Source organism: Paroedura picta, chromosome 2, assembly GCF_049243985.1.
Source record: "Paroedura picta isolate Pp20150507F chromosome 2, Ppicta_v3.0, whole genome shotgun sequence".
NCBI classification, from domain to species: Eukaryota; Metazoa; Chordata; class Lepidosauria; order Squamata; family Gekkonidae; genus Paroedura; species Paroedura picta.
Genome location: NC_135370.1, coordinates 89,234,262 through 89,258,737, shown reverse-complemented (window position 1 = coordinate 89,258,737; position 24,476 = coordinate 89,234,262). Strand labels below are relative to the sequence as shown.

Below are 24,476 nucleotides of genomic sequence, written 5' to 3'. Positions count from 1 at the left end.
CTGCTTCAGTGGCTCCATCCAGCCACCTCATTCTCTGTCATCCCCTTCTTCTTTGGCCCTCAATCGCTCCCAGCATTAGGCTCTTCTCCAGGGAGTTCTTCCTTTTCATGTGGTGACCAAAGTATTTGAGTTTCATCTTCAGAAGTGGGGGTTATTGAGTCTTAAATCATAGACTTTAAGATTCAGTTATTTTATTAATAATTGGGTATGCATTCACCTATACTTTGAATTCCCTTATTAAATATCCAGGCAGTTTGAAATCCCCTGACTGCAGCCCCCCCCCCCCGCTCCTAATGATTATAGTTAGACATCAGGAAGAGGAGTTCTCCGTGGAGCTTCCGGTATTACATTATGTGAACATATTATTTGATGGCAGATATTGTAAAGTCTGTTTATGTAAAAGTGCTTTTATGTAACAATTATTTTTGACAGGCCAGACTTTTTGGTGTAGGGAAAAACGTGTAATTCTTCTTACACTTTTGTATTCTGAATTATTTTATCTAATTAGCTGCCATTTGTGATAATTTACAATAAGGGACTCAAGTAAACTCTTCTAATGCAAATTAGACTCTTCTACCACTTATGTATAGCGATGATATTGCACAATAAAATTATGCATAATAAATGGTTATTTCATTAGTTTGGAATAATTAACATTTGCCAATACATTGGAGAAAGCCAACCTTTTATTATTATTCAGCCACCCTGATTTTAATGCTTTTTAAACATAGGACTAATAATTTGCAGTTGGATAATTAAATCTACAGGCAACATTTTTATATAAACCCTAAGAAATGTCCAGCTAAAATGCATAGGGACTGTTGTAAGAATAGGCCAATAGCAAGTCTGTTTGCATTAAGTGATCTTGAGTGAGCATTAGTGAGACAACATGAGGCTCTTATGTACCCACGCTCTAATAGTTCTCAAACAATATTACTTATTTATTTATTAACTTACCAACCACCTAATGCTTTCTAAGGGGACCGGGGGTCATTGATTGCTTTATCACGAATTGTGTCAAGCTGAATAACGCTGATATCACGGTATGCTTTGGTGAACATTGAACCTTATCTGCTTTCTTTTGCAGAAGACAGAAACATTCTCAGGAAAACATGTTCCTTCACATTTTCTAGTGTTTCTGGTTTCTGAAATGACCAGACCCCCCTTCCCCCACACACACACTAATCACAGCAAGGCTGCAGACTTAATTCTGCAGACTTCTTTCATGTCGTACCCTTCAATACGTGGGACAGATCTAATCTGTACTTACTTGGTGCATCCCCCCTGCTGGTTGCCAAGCACCCCATAAGGATGCTATCTTTATAGAAAGAAAGAAGATTGAGCACATGGTAAAAAAATTACCTATGTGGATACCGTACTATCACCTCCTTGTTATTTGGAACTCATGTTCATTTAGTTGTTCAGACAAATTGTAAAGATTCACATCTTTTTGTAATCTATAGATTTTATATAGTAATCCCTGTCAGCCACCATTCCCATATTTCTACAGTTCCTCAGAGCTGTATTACAGGTTCCAACAGTGTCTCTAATTCATGGATATGACTAAAGACAGATCTCCCAAAATGTAAAGCCAAAACTACTTTTCGATCCACTTTGCTCTGATTAAAGCCCGATTGGGCATCTGCTGAGATACTACCCTCAATCCTATGAAACAATTTCAAATCCAAGTGGAGGGGTAGTGTGCATTGAACGTGTACTTCCTAGGTGCCTTTCTTTTACAACTGCAGCAACCAAGTTTTATTCTCCCTCTACTCATAGATGCCCCTGAGAATGCAAGCGGAGAAAAAGTCTGGTTTCCCCTATAGAGTGGAAAGGCCCCACGTATTGAAGAGTATGATCAGGCCCATTCCCCGACTTCATTTCTTCACATTTTGCCTCTTCCATGAGATCCGAATCCATCGGCATGGGCTTCATTTCCTCATTAATTGCCACTTCCATCATGCAGGGGCGTATAAGAGCAGCAGAAGATGCACAAGAACAAGTTTTGTTCTGTTTTAAAGAAAGTATCCGGTTCAGGGCCTCTCACTCATTGGCACATGTAAATATCGTGGGATAATCCCGGCACGAGGGAGGACCCTGTCTTGAACCTGCTGAGGGGGTCACGGGCCAATTCCTGTGGTATAGCAAACCTCTTGATTGTATATAAACTTGAATCAGGTTAAAAAGTTGTGTTAATTTTAACACGATACCAGGAATGTACCTGTTGATATCAATTGTAAAAGTTTCCCCACAAAAATCCAGGTTGTGTCTTTCGCATTATTAAAACCAGAGCAATTAAATCCATTAGAAAATTTAAAAGACATAATTGTCAGGCTATGTTGGAGACCTCTATAACAAATTGACGGTCTGAGTTGACCCTAACTTTGTATATCTGAACAAACATCTGTTCAGATTGCTGTTGGCAGGTTTTCAGAATGTGTAGGAACATTGCTGCTATTGGGTATAACTTTATTTAAACATTGTATAAAAATCCAAATAAATAAATAAAATTCTTGATTAAACACGCTGTGTTGAGAATATTTTGTGGGAGGTGGAGGGGGTGGGGTCTGTGTTCTTTTACACTCTGTCTATGTTGTGGTATTTATTATTGTGTGAATTTCACCAGTATGAGATGTGGCATTAACACAAGACTATAAAAAAGTACACATATGGGAGGGGGGGGTCTGCTTTTGTGGGGTGGCAAGAGATGACCCAGGAATAGCATCTAGGAAACAGACACAGAGCAGAAAATTGAGCCCTAGATAGAAGTTGAGTGTGTGTGACTAGATTGGTATTGTGGTAATGAGGAGCTTTCTCCTTTCCACCTGTTATTTACCCCATTGGAAATTTTCCTCCCTTCCCTAGGTCCATTATGTCCTGGTATAGGAAAAATACAGGAATCTGTATTATGCCCAACCCCCCCCCCCCCCCACACACACACACACACAGGCTGGGGGAAGGCCTTTTTTTTTTTTTAATTGGTGACACGACTTTGGGACAAAAGTTAATTGTTTCCGTTGACCACGGCTCAAGTCTACATCAGATCTCCTTTAGCAGCTTTTGAGAGCCAAATTATTGAATTTGTGTTCCAATCACAAAACCTTCCCTAGCATGTAGATCTAATTCCTCTCAGTGAGATGGTGATCCTCCATGTGGCTTACCATGGTAGACTATGAGAGCTCAGGCGTCTAAAGGCTTCCCTGTACACAAAAAATACCACTGCATAGAAAATCTCAGTCCTGGAATTAAGATCACTGGGAGAGGCCTGCCTGGCTGTCCCAGTAACCAAAGAAGCTTATTTGGTGGTTACATGAAAAAAGGGCCTTTTCAGTGGCAGCTCCACACTTGTGGAAAAATCTCCTCTCCACTTGAACCTCCCGCTTTGGTCCTTACTAAGCAGCTGTCAGCTTTACTTAGGATTGCATCAGATTAAAGTAGTCCAACATTGTGATTTTAAAATTTGCTTTTGTATGTATTTTATGTGATATATTTTATGTATTTTCTTTATATTGTGAACCTCCTTGGGCACCCATCCTCCAAAAATAAATCAGTCAACTCGGAGACTCTCACATCGTTGACTGTATACAGCCAGCTGCTTTCAGGCTCTGTGTATGGGGGGGGGGGGGGAAGGCCTGCTACTTTGAAATTAACAAGAATAAAAAACTTCATGTTGATCAGTTTTAAGAGTGCACTCAGAAATTCCTATATTATATTCCACGAATGATCAGATATCCCCCCACGATAGAAGAAAAAAACCATTACTCGTACCCCACCCCTTCTACTAATCACATTGAAACACGCTTGCTGGGTACAGCAAGCCACAATCACACTCCCTGACGTTTTCGACGGGGGGGGGGGGGGAGCCTAGCCAGCCTTTTCCTTTCTGACATATGTGAGCTATTCAGTAGGGAAACTGGCTGAGCAATTCCTTAGAAAGCCAGATCATACAGGCTATGTGTTTGAACTGAAATATATATTCATCCTGACTCTGCAGTAGATATGCTGGTGCGGTTTCCATGGGGGCTGTGGGTCCTGCAGTAGCAGAAAGCACCCTGGATGCCTTCCCTCTCTCCCATTTGAAAGGCAGTCCCCAGCCAGAGCCCCACACGCTAGTTAGCCCGTTTAAATGTTGGTAACATGCGCGCTCCTGGAGCTCTAAAAACCCTTCCTAGCACCCCTGGCACACTCTCTGAGACTTCTTCCAGCCACACAGAGAACCCCTTTGGAGTCCCAGAGCACTCTCTATGTGTAAAACTGTACAACAGCCCGCTCTGCAGGGCTGGCTTTTAGCATCAAAGATCCAAAATCAATTCATTTTGTTATTTTAATCAAGCCATGATTGGATACTGAGTGTAGAGGGGAAGAAATGCAGAGGTGCTTTTTTAAATATGCACTCCCCTCCTTACACGTGCCCGCCCCGCACGGGTGGTTTTTTAGCATCAAAGATCCAAAATGAAGCTGCTTATTTTAATTAAACCATAGCTCAAGCTACAACAAGACGTAATTCCACCCCCTCCCATTTCAGGGGGAGGGGCAACCTGACCACGTGGGCAGGCCCTTACACCTGCCTCCTTTGCGCTCTCATTGGTCAGAAAATACTGCACACTCATTGGCTGGGGCACCTATCATGACGGAAGAAAGGTATACCCTCAATACTACCGTCCATGAACTACAATTCCCATGAGCCCCTGCCACCCTTAACTAGTGACAGCTACCAGCTTTTTGGTCTCTTTGAGAAACACACTCTCATTGGTCCTCCATAACCAGTGAGAAACAAACATGATTCCGTTTATATGGAGGCCCAAAGATTGTCATTCTCTGGGGCAGGCCTACGAAGTAGCCATGTTTTTAAGAGGCAGAATAAATTGAAAGGAAGAGAACAAAGTTTGAGACAAGTGGCATCTTTAAGACCAAGAAAGTTTTATCCAAGGTATAAGCTTTTGTGTGCATGCATACTTCCTCAGATACAAAGAAAAATGACGTCCTCACCCATTACATATAGGTAAAGAGTAGAGAACAATAAAGGAAGAAGATGTAGAGGAAGAGATCAGGAACACATAAAGATCAGCAAACATAGTTTTGGTTTTAAAAATCTGAGTGACAGGGGGAAGCCAAGAAGGAAAAGAGGAATGTGATAATATAGAATAAGGATACAGCCTGTATGTGGTCTAGGATTGCACTGGCCTTCTCTGCCATTCTTGCTCCATTATCCTTGAAACTAGTGGGATCCTCCTCGGCTGCATCAACCAACTCAGATTCCTACATGGAAAAGCACTTGTAGTGCAGGGAAATGTTAATCTGAAGCAGATTATACACAGTCTTTGCCCCTCTCAAAAGCTGACAGAAAAATGAGGGTCCACAGCTGCTCAAAGCTGCACCCAAAAACAAACCACGTGAACAAGCCTTTATTAGCAGAATGATTATTTAGTACACTGATTCAGGTAGATAGCTGAGTTGGTCTGAAGCAGCAGAATGAAGCATGAGTCAGTAGAATCTTTCTCTACATTTAGAAGAAGAGTTGATTCTTATATGCCACTTTTCCCTACCCAAAGGAGTCTCAAAACGACTTACAGTTGCTTTCTCTCCCCTCTCCCCACAACAGACACCCTGTAAGGTGGGTGAGGCTGAGAGAGCCCTGATATCACTGCTCGGTCAGAACAGCTTTATCAGTGCCGTGGCGAGTCCAAGGTCAGCCAGTTGGTTGCATGTGGGGGAGTGCAGAATCAAACCCGGCTCACCAGATTAGAAGTCCACACTCCTAACCACTACACCAAACTGGCTCTCATGTGCTATCTGCAATACAATGTTCACCTGAATAACACTATTTAACTGTCTTAACTAACATTTGCACATTGAAGGTTGCAACAAGAGCATGAGCATGCTGGCCCATGAACGATACGATGGTCAATATACAAACCCAACCAGCAGGTCAAAAGGTTTCTCAATGCTTTGAGGAAGGGAACAAATAATCACAAATAACAAATGCAATTTATGATGCCGCTGCTTGCTTCTGAAAGATATTATTTCCTGTATATATAGATGATTATGGGGAGCAAGTGTTTTTAGACTGCCATTTCGTTACCATTTCCTTTCTCTGCAAAACAAAAACACAAACCCTTCTCATGACATGAATGTGTAAAATTTGACAAAATGGCTTGTCAATTAAAATGTAAAAACATAAACTGACTCACATTGAAACCAGCCCCAAACCGTAAAGAAGCAAAGAACTAAGAATGACAATGGCTTCAAAGTAGAAGCAGAGATTAAAAATAAGAAGAAAAGAGCAAGAAACTCAAATGATTTGCAACCTCCCAGGCTGTACAAAATACAAAATGTGTTGACCAGATGTTTAAAAAAATTTAGAAAGAAATGAGCTAGGCAAAATTTCCTTGTTCAATTTTAAATCCATTATCCTTCTGAAAATTAAGAATTCCTGCAATATTAAGCATCACCACATACTGACTGAGCCTTGACACGAATAGTTAATAGAACAAAGTACCATTACAAAGTTTACCAACGTCAGCTACATCAGGGATCGTCAACCCCCGGTCCGCAGCCCGGCACCGGTCCTCGGCCCAGCACCGGTCCGCAAAGGCCTCGGTACTGGGCCGCTGGCAACTGCGCCTACCTCTTCCTCCCCTCCCCCCCCGCAGCGAGAAGCTCGCCAGGCGCCCATCTGGATCCAAAGGTAAGGCCAGCTTAGCCTACTTCCTGCAGGCACTGTGGTTTAGAAGCAGGAGTTAAAGAACCCTCTGTAGAAGTCAGGCACCCATCCAAGAGTGTGCTTCCATCAACAATAGGACAACCATTGCATACTGCATAGTCTATATCCCCTCCTTGCATATGTCTGTATCCTCTCCAGCTCTACCTCCTCATGGATGGCTGTCTGGACTCCCCCCCTCACCATGGATACATTTGCCAGATGTTTGGAAGCAGTAGCTGGATGGTTAAAGCGGTCACCTGAAACTCAACCCTCCAAGACGGAGGCCCTGTGGCTGGGCAGGAAGGAGGCAGGCCAGAAAGTGTGCTTGCCCAACCTGGTCGGGATGCAACTTAACATTGCACCTTGTGTTAGGAATCTAGGAGTGATGTCTCCCTTATTATGGAGGTGCAAGTCACAAGAGTAGCATGCCTGGCATTTTTCTACCTTTGTCTGTTGAGGCTATCAGCACCCTACCTGTTCCTGGAACACTTGGCCAAAGTGATCCATGTGACAGTCACCTCCAGGATTGATTTCTATAACTCATTCTATGCAGGCCTTCCCTCGTCCTTGATATGGAAATTGCAACTGGAACATCTTGGAGGGCCCACAGCCAGCAAGTGCTGAGGCAGCTGCACTGGTTGCCAATTTCAAGGTTCTGGTTTTAACGTTCAAAGCCCCTTTCAAACCGGGCTCCACATATCTGAGGGACCGCCTATCACCTTATGCTCCCTGCAGGGCCTTGAGCTCTGTGGGTACTAACCTGTTGGTGATTCCTGGTCCATGCGAGATTCGGCTGGTCTTGACCTAGGCCAGGGCCTATTTGGTCCTGGCCCCAACCTGATGGGATGAGCTCCTGGAAGAGCTGAGGGCCCTGCAGGAGCTTTCACGGTTCCGCAGAGTCTGTAAAACGGAGCTTTTCCACCACGTCTTTGGTTGAGGCCAGGGTACGAGGGATTGAAAGGGTCCCTTCACAACCTCAACTTTAAAAAAATGTTAAGATCAAGTGGCACCTCTGAGAACTGGTACCCTGAGGCGTTGGATGGAGGGGGGAGGACACAGGAAGATTTGAGGGGGGGGACTTTTTATTCTCTCATCGCTGGAGTATGTTGGTAATTATGTTTTATGGTTTTAAAGTTATGCATGGGGGAGTTACTTTTAATTTTTGAGAACAGCGTGTAAAATGCAATTATTATTATTATTATTATTATTATTATTATTATTATTATTATTATTAAGTAGCAGCAGCAGCAGGGCAGACACGCATGAGAACTATTAAGGCAAATGTATCAATATCAGTGCCAAAACTGGAGGGGGAAAAGCCCACTCTAAGTAAAGTTCGTTGGTGTGGGGGGGAAAAGAACTGTCCTCAAGCTCTTTTCAACCTGGAATGAAAACTGGGATAGCAACAGCTGTCCACACTGGCTACAGATTTGTTGCCACAGATGGTATCAACAGTAAAGACTTCAGGAATGTTTTCTTTTCTCTCCGTCTCCCCACCCCCACCCTCAATTTAATCATGTATGATTTCCCCTCCCCTGCGCTCAGAAGAGAGCTGTCTCTGGCTGACACTAAACAGGCACCATGGCACTGAGGCCCAGCCTTGACAGCCAGAGATGCAGCAGAATTTGGGAGGAGGAGGAGGGGAGAGACCCTTCCTTTAGCTGGGGGGGGGGGAAAGATATCCAGCTGTTCCACTCACTCTGCCAAGATGGAACAAAGATGGCAATAGAATAAACTCCAGGGTGTGTGGGGCAGGGGAGAAGAATTCTCTGCAAGAAGGCAGGCAGCTTCCTTTCTGGTAAGGCAGATGAAGCCATTCAACGTTAATGTACTCAGTGGACATGGCATAAATGCTGCCAGTCGACTGCTCCTAATCCCTGCAGCTGCCCACTCATCATGCATTGCATTCCTAGGCACTGGCTCCAGCCCTCTTCACTACTTGGGTAAGAGTAATTGTGGGGGCTGCTGCTCCTACCCAGTTATTATTTCCATCCTGCTATGTCAGTCTGAAGAGTGCTAACTCAACTTTTGTAGATCAGTATCTGCCATCTCTGCAGATAAAACCAGCTATTGCCTATTGTTAGCACAGTGCGGGTGGCAGCAAACTGTCTGTGGCTGCTGGGAAATCCTGCTGCCTTATAACTAGGACTTCTGGTGGCTACCAGCAGAAAACCAAGCAGCAGGAATATAATCCTGAGAATCATGGCTTTTAGATGATTGAATAGGGGGGGGGGGAATCCCTTTAGACAGTTGACAGTTTTTGCTAATAAGCAAACAGAGAAACCCTGGGAGGGGCGTCATCAAAGTATAGCATGTGCTGCCTCATTCAACTCTAATGCTGCCTTGAATGCGAGCCTCAGTGGCAGCAGTGCCATGGTGATTCAGGTGCTGGAGGAAAAGAAACAAGGTGCATAGCACTTTTAATTACCACTACCTTTGATTTGATCTCTGGACAAGCAAAAGATTGCCTTTAAACAGGAAAACAACTCCTTAGTCGCCATTTCCTTTTCCTGACATTTCCTGTGTTAAGAGTCTATCCAGCACAGTAAGTAGCCTGCATAAAGCAGTTCTCTTGTGTGTGCCCACACACCTGCCCAAACCCAGAGCATCTTCCATGTAGGTAAAAACAAAACAAAAAAAAAAGCAGCAGGAAAAATAAAATCACCAACAGAAGGATTATTTTCAAGTAAGACGGCATAAGTCAAAGGAGGGAGGGTACTCTGTTCCGGAACTGAAACTCTGAAAGTATTCTGGCTCTTTGACAACACATATACAGGGACAGGTAAACATCCTGAATAATGTTTGAGTCTAGCAGCACCAACAAAATTGAAACCAACAAAATGTAATGAAAGGCATAAGCTTAAATCTGCAAACACCCTTCTTCAGATACAGTGAAACAAAATGTTCTTAACTATGGTGGTAGTTAGTTGCCAGGAAGGGCTAGTCAGATGCTTGAAGATGCATAAGTAACTAGTCTGTTATACCTTAGATTGGATTAAGGTGGTTGGTAAAACTTGTGAATAGCACTAAGTTATCATTCAAATACAAGGGCTAACAAATAGATGTGATAATGAAGTTTTGAGTCCAGTGGCACTTCCGATATAAAAGTTCAATTCTAGGTATAAGTGAAAATTGAGAGACATAGCAAGTGTACACTCCTTCAGATCCATTGAAACAGATTTCCTCAAATGTTACATATAGGTAAGGGGGGGCGGAATTGCCAGATAATAAAGGAATTAACAATGTGAGTTACAAAGTCACCTGTGATTATGAAAACAGACCGGATTGGATGACTGCTGAATTACAAGTTATTATAACATTCAGGACAACAGAATGCCCTGGGCTTAGCAGAGAGATTGGCTTCTTATCTCATTAGTTCTCACTTCTACCCAGAAATTAAACTTTGTTGGTCTTAAAGGAGCTACTGTATTCAAACTCTGTTCTTGTATCTGTTGTTAATTCCTTTCTTATTTGTATGTCAATTTATTTCTATTCACATCTCACCAAATATGCTATTCCAATCTTAGATATATTTATTGCTCAATTTCTTATGCATCTTGACTCTAATTAGCCCTTCCTAGTTATTAATCCTACTTATATGTAATATTTGAGGAAATGTATCCAGACTATGCATCCTAAGTCTCTCAATCCTTGCTTATATGCAGTGTTGAACTTTGTGATCTTGGAAGTACCACTGGACCCAATTTGTTGTCACAGCTGTTTGATAATTCTTGTGTTTGTATGCTAATTTGCTGTCATTCACAGATCTTACCAACAGCGCCATCCTAAGGAGAGTGGCACCCTTTTAAGCTCACTGACTTCAATGGACTTAGAAAAATAACCCTGCTTTGGATGGCACCGTTAGTCTCCATGATGTCCCTAGCCTGAATGAAAGAGGATTGCATTTTCATGATCAAGCGAGTAATCCTAAACAAGGCTATTTAGAAGTAATCCCCATATGATGAATCAGGGCTTACTCTCAGAAAGTATCCTTACAATTGCAGCCTGAATAACTAGCAAAAAAATCCCTCCAGCATTAGTTATGGTTGAGTGGAAATTCTAGATAGGTGTATGTGGGGGAGAGAGAAAGAGAGAGAATTCTTCATTTAACATCACTATCACCTACATCTCAACGCTCAAAGAGTGTAGATCTCTTTGTGCAAAGCACACCGAGTATTCTAAAGCCCTCAACAGAAAAATTAAGCTTTGCATTCTACACCCTGCAGATTCTCCTTAATCAAATTGTACCCATGTCCAAAGTGATACAAAAGGTTTGGTTAAAGCTGATAAGTGTGTTCCACATGCAGAACACAGGATGCCCTATGGTTGAGATACTCTAGCATTTTTCCAGACATGTCACGACATAATTGAAAATTTAACATTTTGATTTGGAAATGAAACAGAGTTCTCTCCTTCACTGCAATTTTGCCATGGTTTTTTTTCATTTACAGTGAAATGGTAAAGCAGAGAACAATAAAGCCAGGCTACCCACTCTCAGGGCAGAAGGTACCATATGCAAGAAAGATCCCCCCCCCCCCTATAGCCCTAATGAGAACTGAGAGAGTTCCCAAAGTCACAAAATGAGAGAGGACAGAAGACAGGAAAAACTGGTGGGGTCAAGCCCCTGTGATTATATGATAACCTGGACAAGCAGATTGAGGAGGTTGAAATTTTCAAATTATCTCCCCCCTGAACATTATTTGCAGGTTCTCTGTTTCTTGTAACAACAAACTCCATGATCGAGTGCCTATCATGGGTGTCTATTAGTTCACAGGATCCACACACAGGTAAGGCAGACATTTCTATAGACTTGAGATACTCAGAAAATCATTAATTTCAAAAATATTTATTTTACAGAAGTGAGGTGGAGAAGGCTAAGCGTTCTCCAGGAGCTGACAGCCAGGAGAAAAATCAGATTATGGGGATGCCAGTACACAGGAGGGACCTGGAGATCCCCAGTTTTACAGTTCATCTCCAAGTGACAGAGATCAGTTCCCCTGGGGGAAAATGGCTGCTTTGGAGGGTGGACCCCATTAGACACCACTGAGATCCCTCCCCATCCCAAATCCCACTCACTCCTGGCTCCACCCCCAAAGTCTCCAGAGGTGGCAATCCTAGAAAGTGCCCAACTACTGAAGAACCTTCTCATAAATATCTGGAAGCAAGAGAACAAAGAAGTTGTGGTTAAACTGGCTAAAGGGTTGGAGGGTCATATGCATGAATGTCTGGAAAACTGAGATATAGCTTAAGTAATGTAATTTTAGAATAGTAACTGCTGTTGAAAGCAACATGCCACAACAGTCTGGAGGAAAGTAAACAGAAGTGATTAGGAGTTGCTAAATTTTGCTTCAACTTTTACTTCACATACACAAATGAAGATATGCTTGCCTCAGGCAAAAGGTGGTTTCTCAGAACATGCATGAAAGGACCAGTGTGCAAAGGGAAGATGCAAATGAACTTCTGACCTCCTCCTTGAATGCAAAAGAAGCATGTCCCTTTAAAAGTAGACCATCTATTCTAGCCAATTGTAGCACAGAACAATCCAAGAAGAAACAAACAGAGAGAGAAAAGAATGCCATCCCAAGAAAATATGCTCATTTTTAAATTCTCAGTCCACAGCAGGAGTAAAGTTAAACACATTGTGGTTGCAACCTTCTTCTTTTCCATACCTGAAAAGACCAGATGTGTTCTTGGCCTCTAAAGTGACCTGCTGGTCACCTTGTAATTTAATCTGACACCTTGAAACTTTGTTCTGCTACTTCAGAACAACATGGCTGCCCACTTGAATCCTCACTGGAGAGGCTGAAATAACCAAGAGGCATACTGATGACCAACTGATGCCATAATATTACCAAATTTGTGTGGATATTATTTAAGAGTTTACATGCCACTGTTTCCACTTGATGTTCTCAGAGCATGTTTACAGAAGTGAGGGGGAAAAAACAAAAACACAATAATAAATAAGCAGGAACAAAAGAATAATGCCCAATTAAAGATAAAAGCTTGCTGGGTTGGGGATGGTTACACTAGACCTGGTGCAGAGCCATAAACAGCTAATTTTTGCCAAAGGCAACAATTTTAAAAAATGTGCTCCTTATACTTTCATAGTAGTTATTTTGGTAAAAAAAGTAAATCCATAAATAACTGGAGTAATAACAACCTGTTTATTTTAGTCAAAAAATACCTTTTCTGTGCCCCTCAGCACCATGTGCCCAAGGCAAATGCCTCAGCTCTGGCCTGGCACCTGAATAACAGCAGAGAGGATGCCAGATGGCTCTCCTGGTGGAGTGAATTTCGGAACTGGTATGCACCAACAAAGACTCTGAGGCTTCTGAAAATCTCAACTCTCAGGGAGGCTCTGAATATTTTTATATGCCTGGTCCTATGTGGGAAATTTTAAAGACAAATTAGGTTCCACCTTCTTCAAATCAACAACCGCACTCAGTGGGAAACAGGAAGAGGGCAGCAACTGCAAAGGCCCTGGGAAAGGGCAATGAGGCACTCCCTCCATCAGCACCTCCTGACTTGTGGATACAAAAGAGGGAGGGAGGCAGCTGCTAACAGAGCAGAAGAAGCCTCCCTTAGAAGCCTGAGAGGAGATGCAGTTTGATATGGCTGAAGCTTTGCACTGCTGCTCATGTAGCGATGAACATGCCCAAATAAAGGGCTCTGCTTTAAAGAAAGTCAGCAAGCTGGCAGATTAGCTTGTAAAAATTCAAGCAAGAGAGAAAGAAAGGGATCACACGAAGCCTAAATGCATTTATTACAGACATGCACACACACAGGCCTGGAGAGCATGAGTCATGCTGAACATCATAATTTGTTTTCAATTGAAGACAGCTGCTTTGCACTGTTCTCAGTAAAGCTAGGGTCCTAAAACTGTAGGGTGGCCCCAAGTAGCAGCTTTGGAGCACCTGGAACGGGCATACAAAGTTCTAAGGAAGCAATATGATTCTGAGGGAGGCAGCATTTCCCCTACTAGCCAAACCAGATGAATTAAATGCAGCAGGCCCTCACTGATCTCTATTGGATTTGTGGGGATGGCGGTACCCTTCTGACTTAGTTTTTCTGTGGGAGCATACAGCCTCTTCTGCTTGTAGCAGCCATGCTACAAGCAAAATCTCTGCACAGTGATCTGCTGAACAGCTGAGTGGTGCTAGGTTTGAGGATCCCCAAATAGTAACGTAATTTTTTACCCACCCAGTTCAAGAAGTCTGAGAAGCACTGCAAGAGAGTAATTCACCTCTCCTCTCCTTAACACTGGAGTATTTTATGAAATGCAAAAACAGTAAGTTTGTCTTTGGGGGTAAGCTTATCAACAAGGGTGAAAGCCCATGGCACTATAAATATGGAGAAGTCTCATATCTGAAGGCAGCTAAGCCAATAGAAATTAGAGGAGCTGATACCCTGTCTATAAGCCTGCATACAAGATCAACCTATAACATCAAGAAGCTGGGCAGGCAGAGCTTTCAAGCTGCAAAAATTGAGATTTAAAGTCCCTGGAATAAAGTTTTGCTTAGGCCTGCTTAGTTGGTTGAGGCCAACTAAAATCAGAACCACACTTACTGGGCCTCCTTCCTCTTGTCTCCCTTTTCATTCTGACTCCTCCAGCCTGGTTCCCTGCTAGTTAGGTGAGCTACTACAATCAAATAAAACTGGCTTTTGTGAAATTGTGTATTTTATTCTGTAACTAGCTGTTGCTTACCGCCTCAAGATGGCCAGTCTGAGAGGGGTGGTACATTTATTTATTTATCATACTTATATACCGCCCTCCCCGGAGGCGAGGATAAATCATAAATAAATATTACCAAAAAGACCCTCAGTTAAGATCGATGCTCTAAATGTTGTTTTATAGCTCTTCAATTAGCATCAGCAAAACAGACATATGTTACTGTAATTTGTGTTTTGAGATCTGGAAATTGCACAAAGAGTAGAGCTCAACTGAAATACACAGAATGTGACAGAATCCTTGATCTGAATAGAACCAGAAGATCTTCTACAGTCTCTAGCATAATATGCTTTACTTCCACAGTACTGTTTGCCAATCAGCTTGAATTATCAAACCTATAAATTATGTCTAAAATAGAGGGCAACAGCCAGTAAGATGCACCATTTACTTAAGTCTGTAGGAAACTGTACTAACAATGTACTGTGTTTCCCATGTCACCAAATACATATTCTGTACATTACTTTTACTAAAGACAGTAAATTTCCCCAAGCTCTGTTGGAGATCAGCTAAGGAGGTGACTCTCTTACAAAAGATATGCCCAAATCAGTGCTTAATTCCACCTATTTCAAAACCCATGCTTCTGTTCTCTCTGCTTACCAACATAGAAAGTGTTGGGAGGTTCCCGGTCATCTAGTGTTACTCCCAAGAGAGTTGTGGTCTGCGTGTCATGACGAAGCCACAGCGCCACACCTAGAATGATTCCTCCTGCCAGCTGAAAAGAAGCAAAAATTGTAGGTTAATAAAAATCCCCTTTCTTTACAAGTGCATCCTATAACTGCTAAGCATTCTGGTCAGATGCACTAGGCATTCAAAAATGCCCAGACAGCATCCTGGGCCAGACAGGGCCAACTGAACAACAAAATCATATCTAAGCAGGACACTGAGCAGGTGAAATGAACCCAAGTCCCACTGTCTCCTCAGCAAATAGTTGCCAGGTAGGTAACATATCATTTCCAGTGTCTTCCTTATAGTGATGGCTGTATTTGAAAGATGAGATTGCACACAACTACAGAATATGATACTAGGTGCAAAACAGTTTTCCTGCTGCTGCTTCCCACACACTTCCCATTCAGGTATATAACTAGATTCATAGCTATACAATATGCTTCCCCTCTGCATGAGTGCAGCCACAGAGTGACAGTGCTTTCATCAAGCACCTTGGCTCAATGCAAACTGAAATTTCCCTTTTTCCCTGTTGCTGCCATCTAATCTGAGCTCTTCCTTGCAAAAACCCTGCCTCCTTGTCTATGCCCCTCCCTCAATTCCCTAGTGTTACTGCCATGACATGGGTACTATTAACATCAATGTCTGTTGTTCTTAGGCTATTCTTGCACATTTTTCTCTTAGCAATTTTGCTGGGAAAAAGGATGGCCTAGAAAGGCTTTAAATTAATTTTCTTGGGGTGGGGAGAGAGGCTACAAGCAAAGAAGCCAAACACGGGCCGGTGGGGTAGGGTGGAGGGAACAGAACATTACTGAAAAACACTGTATTTGTGATTATGATTGCATAAAATTTCAGGCTGTTTTGTTGCATCAAGTGATGAGCATTCATAAGCAGAGCTGTTCATTTGGAAGCAACAGCTGCAAATCAGTATCGAAAAAAAGGAATCAGAGCAATTTTTAAAGAAAATACACTGCAATATGAGCATCAGAGACTTTGCAGTAAAGAAAGCATGGGTTACAATCAAGATGGATTGGACGATGTGCACACCACACCTTCAGTGACAGAATAGAACATGGAAGCATCAAGAAATTACTTCAGGCAGGCCATGCCCTACTCCAAAATCTGGGCAATGATCTTTCCATAGTAAAGAGCTGCTACTTTTCCACTGGTATTAATAGAAAGTGAGCAGACAACATCTTACATGGAGACTTGCCTGATGATTTCATGAGGTTGGAATCTACAGGCCTACTATGGAAAGGAACACTAAGTAAGATGGGTAAGGGAGAGGGGACCGATAAGGATACTGGAAGTTTCTCTAAATGGGAAAAAGATCTTTGTTACAGTGGTGTAGCAGGATATATGTGGTTTGACTGTGCTGCATCTCTTCCCAACACAGAAAGAAAAAAGTTACATTTTGCAGAAATAACACGTTAAGATTGTATCCAAGTCTCCCCACAACCAATTCATGATAGAAGTGATAGGAGGAGACTGTCAAAACATGACCTTCAGAATTTGAAAAGCTCAGACTGTAAGATGGGTCTGAAAAGGCCTACTAATATATTAAAATACTGAACCACAGATGCAGGCAGTTTATGCCGTCTACACACCTTTTAAAATTGGGAAACTGTAGAGACAACCAAGATAGATCAGTTTCGGGCCAGGCAGGTGTTTCAGTAACTGCATTTGTGTGTTTGGGTTTGCGTGTGAGGTCCAATCTGTAAATAAAATTCTACCACCCCCTTTGTGAGGCCCTGTTCTACTTGGTAAAAATATAAAGCAATCACAAGAAAAATTAAAGCTGAGTTGGGCATTAGATTCTTTCTGGAGTCTAAAGTAAGCATCTGGTATTACCAATCTACAGTAATTCTGGCTTCAGCATTAGACAAATAAGAAAATAGCCCAGAGCTGCTCATAAAACCTGAGAGGAAAGCTAAACAGTAACGCAGGCTGCAATTTTGCTTTTTCCGCTCAGAGTTAGCAAGAATTATGACAAATTGGAAGCATACTGAGCTGGTTCTGATCACTGGTACTCTGTTTTTCCAGTTGCCATTCCAGGTGCCCAACTCAGTCTTCTACTTTCCAGAATAAGATACAAATTCAAGTGCCTCTGCAAGCAGCATTTAAACACAGCTAAACAGGGCTATTTTCATATCCTCATGGGAGGGTGGGTGAGTGATGTCTGTACATGGGCCAAATTTAGACTGGCACTCATAGCCACTGAAAGAGGAAGATGTGCCAGTCTGTCTTTAAATAAGAATTCAGAAGCTTTTCAAAAGTTTTATTGTTTTAATTTTTAATGAAGTGTATAAAACTATGAGAGTCACATACATCAGTGCTGCCAAGTAATCTGTCTAAAAATCTTCTCTTACTTATTATATTTTCTATTATTTTACAATGCTTTAGTTCAGCCTTTCTCAATTTTTATTTTTATTTATTTATTTGACTTTTATCCCGCTACTCCCAGAAGAGCTGGCTCGTGGTGGCTCACAAATTATAAACTTAAAACCCATAAAATACAGTATAAAACAGATAAAAACAACACAGATCACAATCCCACATTAGGCCCATAATCTTCAATCATCTGCTTCCAGCTATGGCAACCAGATATAAACTAGGGGTGATGGTAGGCCATTGAGAAACCCCTGAAACATTATTCAGGCTTTGAGAAACCCCAGAAGTGGCATAATTATGCAGAATATGGTTTAGAAGCATACCTGTGTACACACTCACCTGGTGCCCCTCCCCACCCCCTCCAGGCCCATCATTGGCCATTTTAGGATGGGGGGGGAGCTGGTCAACACCATATATGGTCATATCACCCAATAAATGTTTAACAAATATAAATATATATTGTGTATATATATTGTATATGTGTATATGTATATGTATATATATATACACACACACACACACACACACACACACACATACACAAGTAAGCAAGCCCGCTGTAAAATAAATACAGTGGGCGCTAGGGATGGGAGCCCCTGGCAGTCGCGCGGAGCGCGGCTGCCGGGGGCTCCCTTGGCTGGTGGCCTGACGCGGCGAGAGGCGCTGTGCGCGGCTCACAGTTGCTTTGGCGGGGACTCGGAGGGACCAATCGGCAGGCGCTTTGCGCCTGACGATTGGTCCCTCCAGTAGTCTGTCCAGAGGAAGGGGCCAATTGGCACCCTTCCTCATCACGGACACATCACACCTCCCAAGCCCTTACCCTTTTATTTAGTCCGTGGCGCCCATGGCGCCGCAGGCTGTGTTAAGATATATATGTGTGTGTGTTGTGTGTATACATACACATACACACACACACACACACAGAAATAAATAAATAAATAAATATTTAGATTTCTATACCGCCCATTTCTTTGCAGCTCTGGGCGGTTTACACAGAACATTATAACTTACATGAAACATTATGTAGACAATAGCTGCAGTCAGACTGGAAGGCAAGTTTTGTATCCAACCTTTGCTTGAAGACTTCCAGTGAGGGGGAGCTCACCACCTCCTTAGGCAGCCTATTCCACTGCTGAACTACTCTGACTGTGAAAAACGTTTTCCTGATATCTAGCCTATATCGTTGTACTTGTAGTTTAAACCCATTACTGCGTGTCCTCTCCTCTGCAGCCAGCAGAAACAGCATCCTGCCCTCCTCCAAGTGACAACCTTTCAAATACTTAAAGAGGGCTATCATGTCCCCTCTCAACCTCCTTTTCTCTTGCTTTACAATGCCTTGCTGTCTAGGGAAGCCAAGTTGAAGGTCAGCGAGGACACCAAAGTCAACCACACAGATTTCTCCCAGATCCAGTTACTAAGATAATTGATCTAGACAGGGCTTGAAACATATCCTTCCCATTCAGCCCCCGTCAGAAGGAAAAGAGAAGGTGTGCTCAAAAAAATTCTGCCAACTGGGGTTGTTTGAACCTTCATTTCCACTGTCTTTTATGCAGTTGCCCTTGCTCTATAATATGAATGATGTGCTGAGTGTATCCAGTTTCCAAAACAGCTGGATGTAGACATACTCAGAGAAAATTCACTCAAGCAAGTAATTTAGTTCAACAGCACCTTTAAAGGTTATTTAGTAATTGTATTAAATCATATATATGCATTTAAAAGGCCCTATGCAATTAATATAGAGGTTCTTGATTTTTAAATAAACCACACAAGAGATGTTAACCCACCCATGCCAAATATCAACTTTTTCAACAGGAAGGACAAAACATTCAGACTGGGATACGAGAACACCACATGCCCATAAATGGTGGAGAAAAATGTATCATTGAGAGCTATACCTGGATACAAAAGTGAAATATGCACCTGGCTCTTTAAGACTAGTGAGAGCTTCAGAACATGGGGAAAATGTCAGGAAAAAACCTAGCAACATTTTTTCACTATACAACTGTGCTTTGCTTTGCTTTACTACTGGTGAAAGAACAATGCAGTGTTATGTCTGAAAACAGTGAGCCTCATGGGAAACTTGAGAGTAACGGTAGCAGGTGTTGGGGTGACAATCTCTCACAAGTACATAAGTAACAAGGAGGCATGGCTGAAACATAGCTACAAACAGAGATAAAATTACCATTAATATCGTCCCATCTTAAACCATTTGAAAGTAAGTGTGACAACATGCAGTAGCATAGCAAGTTTTTTTTTTTAAATCAAAACTAAACAACCGGCTTTTTTCTTCCCTGATAAGCCGGTTGTTTTTGCAGAGCATGCAACCACTCCACCATAGAATGTAGCTGTATTAGACTTTCAATTTTTTTTAAAATTTATGTCCAGTACAGGATAGCAACTTGACTTGGAGAAAGTCACTTCTACAATCTACATCAGTGGTCCCCAACTTTTTTTATAACCGGGGACCAGTCAACGCTTGACAATTTTACTGAAGCCCGGGGGGGGGGGGGTAATCTTTTGCCAAGGGATGTTGCCGACTGAGCCCTGCTCTGCTTGCTTTCCCGCCAGTGACCCTGACTTCCCGCAGCCCACTGGGGGGCGCTGCCAGCAATAGCTGCACAATGCCACACCGACAGGAACCCCAGCCATGGCAGCTGCTAGAGAGCATCAAAGGTGAGCCGGCGGCAGAGTGGCAGGGCAGCCCCCGAGGCAGCAGCCGGGGAGGAGGACGAGGAGGAGCCGCGGTCCGGTATCGACTGATCTACGGACCGGTACCAGTCTCCAGGCCGGGAGTTGGGGACTGCTGATATACATTATTTCTTTAAATAGTTTGACATTGGAAATTTATTTATTAAGCTTATATACTGTCCCTCCTGGTCCAGCTGGCTTGAGGCGGTTCACAATAAAACACGTTCGTTTAAAATCAGAATATGTATACAGATGGCACAACTATACCATCTAGCCAACACTGCAACATAGATGGTGGCAACCAACCTATCTCTAACTAAACCCTCAACAACTTATCCCTTCTGTTCCCAGTTGTGAGTCCTCTAATATTGCCAGATGATGTTAGCTCAGAGGGCGATGTCAGCCTTGGGGGGGAAGGGGGTACTGATTATACAAGGATGGGGGAGGATCTGATCGTATTTCCCTGGTCTCCAAAAACTCCTATCATCCTAGATTATGTGTTCAAAAGGCCCTATACAATTACATCATGATGTTTTGCATTAGCAGAAACTATTGTTTGGGTGGGATCACTTAATCTGAAATGGGCAGAGGGACTTGACAGTTCCTAAAACTTGCTTAGCTTGTGGAAGCTTAATGAATTCCATTGCCTCACAATGGAACTCTTCAGGGACTGTTGCTTCAGAAATTTCAAAACTGGTCCATAAAAATTCTATGTTAAATACAGATTGATAGATACACAGTGGTCACTGTCCGTAGAAAGTGTTGTAACCACTACAATCCTTGATAATTACCAATATGAATTAGACCATTAGGGAAATTGGGCATAAATTAGTCATTTTTAAAAACCTTTTAAAAGCAAAAGCAACCATGCTAAACTACAATCTGGAAGTGAAGTTTTTCAAGAAGATGAGCGAAGCCCTTACCAAAGCCAACTTCTCCAAGTTCCTTCCCTCTCTAGGAGGGAAAATATTTGAATATGATAACATTAATTTGGCTGCCATATCTTCCCCATGACTCTCACGAAATGTGCATTCACCAATAAACTTTGGTTGCTTCATGATAAGATTAAGCCAGGAACTCACCAGACTGGTAGTTCCTCTCGCCTCCCTCCAGCTCATGGAAGACTATGAGGATCCCAACAAATCAATATGCTACAATCTAAATTAAATAAAATGATAAATTGACATTGACAAGCAAAAAAGCAAACCTCAGTGTATTATTTTGCCCAGTTCAGGTAGGAGAACTGCAACTGGTTTTAAAACAGCAAGTCTTCAGTGTTGCAGCTATGCACACATTCATGCACACATCTAAGTGCAGCTAAAGCTTTTGAGTGCATTTTAGTTCACAATTACCCGTATATACTCACATATAAGCCGACCTGCATACAAGCCAAGACACCTAATTTTACCACAAATCTGGGCAAATTTATTGACTCACATATAAGCCAAGGGTGGGAAATGCTCCATCATCACAGGATCTCCCATCCAGCCTCCCCCCTCAACAAAAACAGAAAAGTCAAGAGGATGAATAGCTGCTGGTTTTTGTACCCTACTTTTCCCTGCCCAAAGGAGTCTCAAAGCGGCTTACAATTCCCTTCCCTTCCTCTCTTGATGCCAGACATCCCGAGAGAGCTCTGACAGAACTTCTGTGAGAACAGCTCTGGCAGGAGAACCAAACAGTGCCCCCGAGGCCAGCAAACCAGAGCAGAACAACACTACCCAACGTTGGCAACCTAGTACAACAGCTACCAAACTGGAAGAACGGACAACTCTAACTACAACTGCAGTGCCCCCCCCAAAACAAAACACTGAAATAAAGAACTGTAAAAATCAACTTTCAAAAGAAACACAACCGCAAGAAGAAAAGGCAAACAATGCTGCCCCTCAGATAAAAGAAGAAACACTAGGAGAAAGAAACAGTAAATCCCAAAGCACCCCCAAAACCCATCCCACCCACAGAAACCAAAATAATAGTTTGGAAGAAGTGACTAAGAAGAGGAAGAAATGAAGGCAAAAAGAAAAAAAAAAGAACAGAGTCCCTCAGTCAAACCGTTGATGTCCTACAAGCTTCCAGAGCAAGCTCAGCTTGCAGTACACATTTGCAAAAGGCAATGCAACGACTCGCTGGCTGGAGCAGGCTTTTATTTCAATTACAGTATATATCTGCGTAGGAGGACTTATGTGAAAAACGGTGCTGAAAAATTAGGCTTATACGTGAGTATATAGGGTAAATATTTGAAGTGTGTGCACACAGACACACAGAGCAAGTAATTACTTTCTATTACACAAAGGATGAGGTACTGTTTTCAAATGTAAAAGAGTTTCCATTTTCTGGGAATAATCTAGAATATCCAGCAACTGTACTGAATAGCAGAAATAAGACCTTGCATGTGTGCCTTATGGAGACTCTATGGATTAATATCTGCCTTGGTCGGGTATGGCCATAGCTTCCTTTATTGAGTTAATCTGTCACATGTTGGGTGTCTCTCTCTTTTCCTACTGTCTTCAACTTTTCCCAGCATCATTGTCTTTTCTAGAGACTCTTGTCTTCTCATAATGTCACCAAAGTACAATAACTTCAGCATAGTTCTTTTAGCTTCTAGGGAGAATTGATCTAGAGCCCACTTCTTAGCTGCAGAAATTTTGGCTTACTTCAATTTTGTAGTCTTTTGATAAAGACATTTCAGAACAGGATACAACAGTGGATTCCTGTCATGTTTATAATGCTTTCACTAAACATATTACTTTGTTATACATGCTGGTAATGTATACACATCACATTTTACATGTATATGCTTTGTTTAAATATGTGTCACATTTTGTATATTCTGTCCTTGATATATATGTAGTTCTTTAGAGAGGAACAAACCAACTATGTCATTAGAAGGGAAAATATTACGGCTGAAGCTCACTTACTTTGGACACATCATGTGATCAAACTCGCTAGAAATATCATTAATGCTTGGCATGGTCAGTGGCAAAAGGAAACATGGTCACCAAAGGATCCACTGGCGATACAGGGATGACCATTAACCAATTGAAAGAAGCAGTCAGAGACAGGGACGCATGGCGAAGACTTTCCTATAGAATTGCCGAGGGTTGGACACAACTGAACGAATAACATCATCATCATCATCATCATCATCATTGCACATATGCATTTTGGATTTTGTGCCATCTTTTAAATGCATTTTAGTTTACGGACTAAGCATTTTAATTGTATGAGTATATGGGCATGAAAGAACTAAATAAACATTTTACTTGATATTACTCCATTAAGTCTCTAGAGAAGGTGCTCAAACAGGATAAGCCGAATAATAAATAAGGATGCATGAGTATTCTCACCCCCCCTTCTGCTTGACACATCCAAAAAGACCTATCACAAGAAGATATAAGCTTGTTGATGTGGAAACACATCTAATGGCACACCCCCTGAAATGGATATGACTACAGACGTGATGTCCACTGTCCCACCCAGGGAGCATGCCAGTAAATGGCTGCTGGCCAGGCCTGGCAATGAGCCCTACTTGCTGTGCTACTGCTGCTTCCACTGCCCGTCTCGCTCTGGATACAGCCTTAGAAGATGGGCGGCAGAAGCGGTGGTAGCTGGCAAAGCCCAATGCTGAGCCGGTCCTGTCCTTGGGACTTTCTGGAATCAGTTTTCATTCCAGCTTACCCAAAAGTTAGCAGATCCAGTTTTTGGCAACACGCAGATCCCCAAGAAGCAATTTCGTTGCTGCTGGAATATCATCAGGTCACCTTTCATTCATTTGTATTCAAGATGCGGGCCACAACTGTTCAGCACGATCTTTTATTAAGCTGTATTTTTTTCCCCAAGAGGAGAAAAATAGCTTAGGGATGGTGATTTTAAGTGAAGAAATAACAGGAAAGTATTCAGAGGTGACCTCTCCTCTTACCATTCCTACATTCAAACTGACAGACTCACACAAATGCGTTTTATGGAAGACTAGGGGCAAAGCGCGTTGTATCCAAGAATACAACGGGCGCTAGAGCTTGGCAGAGGTAAGAGGAAGGAGAGGAGTTGTCCACTCTGTAAGGGCATGGGGTTGAATGTGTGTGTTGTGTGGGAGGTTGTAGTGGCATGGTGGCAAATGAGGGCATGGGTGTGCAGATATGGGTGTCAAGAACCTGTGGTTTGGAATGTTCGTTGAGTGTGGGAGAGGACTGACCTTTAGGAATTGTAGCATAGTGGTTACAGATCAGCTTTCCAGAGCCATGTCTTCGAATATGTGAAGGGAAAATCAGACAGGAGTCTCTTCTTGGGGGAAGATTACATGGCAAC

The 24,476-nt window shown here is 42.4% G+C and overlaps 1 protein-coding gene across 1 annotated transcript in view; it reads right to left on the bottom strand.

Annotated features, from left to right (window-relative positions):
• The window catches only part of CD81 (CD81 molecule), a 79,893-nt gene that overhangs the window by 37,060 nt on the left and 18,357 nt on the right, over positions 1–24,476 (bottom strand). Inside the window, exon 2 of the mRNA XM_077321527.1 lies at positions 15,030–15,144. Coding sequence (XP_077177642.1) covers positions 15,030–15,144 — 115 coding nt within the window. The remainder of the gene's footprint in view (positions 1–15,029; positions 15,145–24,476) is intronic.